Below are 4,381 nucleotides of genomic sequence, written 5' to 3'. Positions count from 1 at the left end.
CTTACTTACTTACTTACTAGTTACTAGTTACTTACTTATTTACTAGTTACTATACGTACTTACTTACGTCGTTAACTACTTACGTCGTTAAGCACGGCTTTCAGCTTCGTCAGGTCGGTGAGGTCTTCGTACAGCCGGTCCTCCTTGGCCGCGCCTATCTTGATGAAGTCGCCGAAGATGATCGGAGTCTTAGCAAAGCTCTCAGCTTCTACGGTCTTCATGTACGGCGAGAAACCAAAACATCGATATCAAACACGCACGCACGCACGCACGCACGCACGCACGCACGCACGCACGCACGCACGCACATAGCGTCCCCAAGAAGCCGAGAGAGGTAATATGTTACTATATAAAATGGCAATATGTAGTGCAGTTACAATTTCTTTTTACAGATCTGCTAAGAAAGGCCTGCTGAACCCCTCTTTTTTCATTAGTACCATTAACCTTTAACACATATACACTCAATCATTAAATATTCAAAATTGCTATATAACAAAGCACAATGCAATCACAAACCCAGTTTCAACTACTGCATCATTAACATGAAACATTCATATATCTATACTTTCTTATCTATCGATACTATCTTACTTCTCAGATTAGTAACACTGTAACGACTTTGACGCGTTGCCCTCGATACCTGGTTAAAGTGACGGGAGGCCATCTCGGTGAGCAGGGAGTGGAAGTAGGATTTGTCGTTGTGTTCGATGAGTCGATCGTGGAACACTCGCTGCGCCTCATGACAGAACAGTCGAAATACCTGCTGCTGGGTCTTAATGACTGCTGGCACCACCTGTAGGATTCCTGAGAAAACACGCAAATCAAATCAATTATATTCACATGCAGAGAGAAAGAGAGAGAGAGAGAGAGAGAGAGAGAGAGAGAGAGAGAGAGAGAGAAAATATGTAAGGGTGAAATCGATATTCAATAACCCAGGTGACATTGCAGGCTACAAGTCCCATGTGACATGATTTCTTAGAAGTATATAGTTCACCTTAACAGCAGCGTTGAGTGCTGGTAATGCCTCGTCCAGGTCTCTTTGCGGCATCTGCAGGCGATGTCTGAAAGTCTCCTCGCCTTTTGACCTTGTCCCATGGCTTCGATCTTCATCACGAAGCACTCTCTTACGCTGGCAATTTATGGAGAGGTCAGCGTCTACACATACGCACGATGAGGTGCTAACACGCGATAGATACATATACCGGTACACTACTGCTAGCAAAGCATTTCTATATTTCGGAGATTTACAATACTTTGTGATTTATTTAGGTATTTTAAGCTACCCACGATTTACTTAAACAACATCCGCACGCACACTCGCACGCACGCTCGCACGCACCATCGCACGGCACCGCACAACACACTGCACACACCACACACGCTAATATCTCAACATGCTCCTCTGGAAAAGCATTTCAGATGAGATTAGGCTGAATATCATGACTTCACTGCTTTAGGTGATTAGACTAGATGATATAAAGCCCGAAATTCTTCCTTAATACAATCTGACACCTATTCAGGCACAGAATTAGAGACACACATTATACCTAGTCTATAATATGCCGAAAACATAAAGGAAACCTAAAAACCCTAGAATAGCATTCAATCATGAATAGTTCTAGCGCACAGTTCAATTCGTGCTACGCGACACTAACACACACGCACATACCACGCACGGCACGCACACAATGAACACAGCACATGTACACGCACACATGCACACACTACCTCCTTAGTAGTAGGCATAGGTTCGGGGGTATATTAGTCTACATGCGACACACAAGGACACTACCTGACAGCTTTCTTCCCTGTCGATCGAGCGAGTTTCCGTCCAGCAGCTTGGCCACGTCCTCCTCCCTCGTCTTTAGGTACGTGGCTCGTATGGCCTGTAAGCTGCAACCTGCCATTAAGCTGACTAGCTCGTTCGTCCTCCAGCAAGCTTCTCTACGCCGTTCTAACTCATGTCCCCTCGCAGCACACAGCTGGCCTGCAGAGTGCAGGGTGGAGGCGGTGAGTCATCGCAGGCACACGAATCGACAGATAAGGTGTGCTAAGCGTACTTATGATTATGTGTAGTGGGGACGAGTTGTAAGAAGTGTCGGTTGAAAGAGCTCAACTTTTACCGAAAGTACAGACACTCTAGGATGAGTTGCATTTTAGTAATTAGATTATAGTAATTAATTAAACTAATTGCATGATTACTTTCGTGATTATTTTATTTTATTCTAATTATTTACTTAATGTTATTAAATTATTCAACGTTAATTACATAATTTTAATTTGTTTAGTTTAATTAACTAAACTAATTGCATGATTAATTTAGTGAGACGCGTACTTCTTCTTGTCGTTTGAGCATGGTCAGGTAGACGTTGGATTAAGCTCCAAGGAGCTGGTGGGCGTCGTGTAGTACCGTGCGTGCGAGTTCCGCGTAGAACACTTCGCGACATCATCTGTCAGCGCGACAGATGGATCTCACAACACATCTCCGAGATTGTTCCCTGGAATATATAGTTCAGTCGTGGCAGCATATACCAGCAATTCTGCAGCAGTTATCAACATTGGTGTGAAGTAACAAGTTATCAAAATAGCTATACATATATATATAACGATATATATTATATATACGTATATACATGTATATATATATATATATATTATAATATATATGTACGTATATACATGTCATATATATATTGTCCATATATTATATATATAATATTATATATATATAGTATATATATATATATATAGTATATATATATAATATATATATATCTACGTAATATAACATGTATTAAACGTACATATATATGTATATCTATAGAGAGAGAGGAGATAAGCAAGAGAGCAGAGAAAGGACAGGTGTAAGATCATACACTGTTTTTCCGACTGACCTTCATCGAGTCTTCGCCCAGTCATTCTACATGTCTCGAAGTCAAGGACTCCGACACGGAGAGCAGAGCCTCTGCGTGCCACTCTGTAAAGCCAATCGATCGCAGTCAGTTGTACCGGAGCCGATGAAACAATCGCGGCATCTCGCCCCTGAAACATTCAACCGCTCACTGTCTAGTTTATTATACCATAACATATGTTGGCTCATTCTATATGCTTATTTACACGCTATATAGAACGTATACTAAAAGAGAAAGACAGAGAAGACATACAATGTTTATGGCATGTAGAAGGGAGACGGAAGTGAGGAGTACTGAGGTTTGTGGAAGAATTAGAGAATGCCCCTGGAAAAGACCGGTTGGAACCAGTTGAAGACCAAAGAGAACATGGATATAGGGACAGTGGCAGAAAGATCGAAGAACATTGAATATAGATGAAGGATCAACCCGCAGGCGACAGAGCAACCGGTGGAGGAGGAATCATCGCAAGGTCAACCCCAGCCGGGAAACATATGGACTATAAAACGAAGATATGATGATGATGATATAGAACGCTAATACTAACTAAAACTACAACTTCGCCACACACTAACGATACTGGTAGTATCTCTGGCAGAAACAATGTTTTCAACCAACGTACATCGTGCATATTGCCATAATGGCTTGAATACAACAGTATTCAAGCATTTATTTTTTATTAAATAGTAAAGTTTAAAAAATATAATTGCTATGTGTAAACGGCAGGCAGACCCATTTCCTAGAGGAAAGCATTTTAATACAGGCCAAGTTTGTGACATTAAGCACCTACTTCAAGGAAAACCCCTGAAAGTGCCTTTAATAGACAGGTGTCCAATTCTCATCGAGTATCTGGCTAAACAAGATTGACCATGTATGTCTCAAAAGTGGACACAATCGATTTCCATTCAGCAATCATGCAGCCTAAGCATAGGCACCCGAAATGAACACCCGCGTCTATAAAATGCGCTTTCTTGCGTTCCACTCAGCACCCTTTATACGCAGGTGCCGACTGGTGCGCTAACGACCCTTATACGCAGGTCCGACCGCGGCTAAGCGACCCTATACACAGGTCCGACTACCGGCGCTCACCTGAAGCTGGCTTCGACGCGATCATGTGCAGAGCACAGAATGTGCAGGTTTGCAGGCGCACGGCGGCCGATGAGTAACGCGTAGATGGCGTCGCGGTCGTTGTCGGCGACGCCGGTGGCGCGCGCGTCCTGCCGGCAGCCGTTGATGATTCGCTCGTACTCGTCCGCCTCGAACAGGTTGGGAACCTCGCCCGAGTTCAGGATGTTGTTGATGTCCTCGAGGAATTCCTCCACTACGATCTGACACACGTGGGTACATGTAAACTTTCAGTGACTATTAACTGGCACACTGGCACACGTGGGTACATGTAAACTTTCAGTGACTATTATCTGGCACACTGGCACACGTGGGTACATGTAAACTTTCAGTGACTATTATCTGGC

The 4,381-nt window shown here is 43.2% G+C and overlaps 1 protein-coding gene across 1 annotated transcript in view; it reads right to left on the bottom strand.

Moving 5' to 3' along the window:
- LOC106808562 (dynein heavy chain 6, axonemal-like) overlaps positions 1-4,381 on the bottom strand; it is an 88,968-nt gene that overhangs the window by 34,753 nt on the left and 49,834 nt on the right. The window contains 2 exon segments of the mRNA XM_014811324.1: positions 1,793-1,862; positions 3,999-4,237. Of these exon segments, the coding sequence (XP_014666810.1) occupies positions 1,793-1,862; positions 3,999-4,237 (309 nt within the window).

This window comes from Priapulus caudatus, unplaced genomic scaffold (genome assembly GCF_000485595.1).
Source record: "Priapulus caudatus unplaced genomic scaffold, Priapulus_caudatus-5.0.1 Scaffold286, whole genome shotgun sequence".
NCBI lineage: Eukaryota > Metazoa > Priapulida > Priapulimorpha > Priapulimorphida > Priapulidae > Priapulus > Priapulus caudatus.
This window is presented reverse-complemented; position numbering and strand designations above follow the sequence as displayed.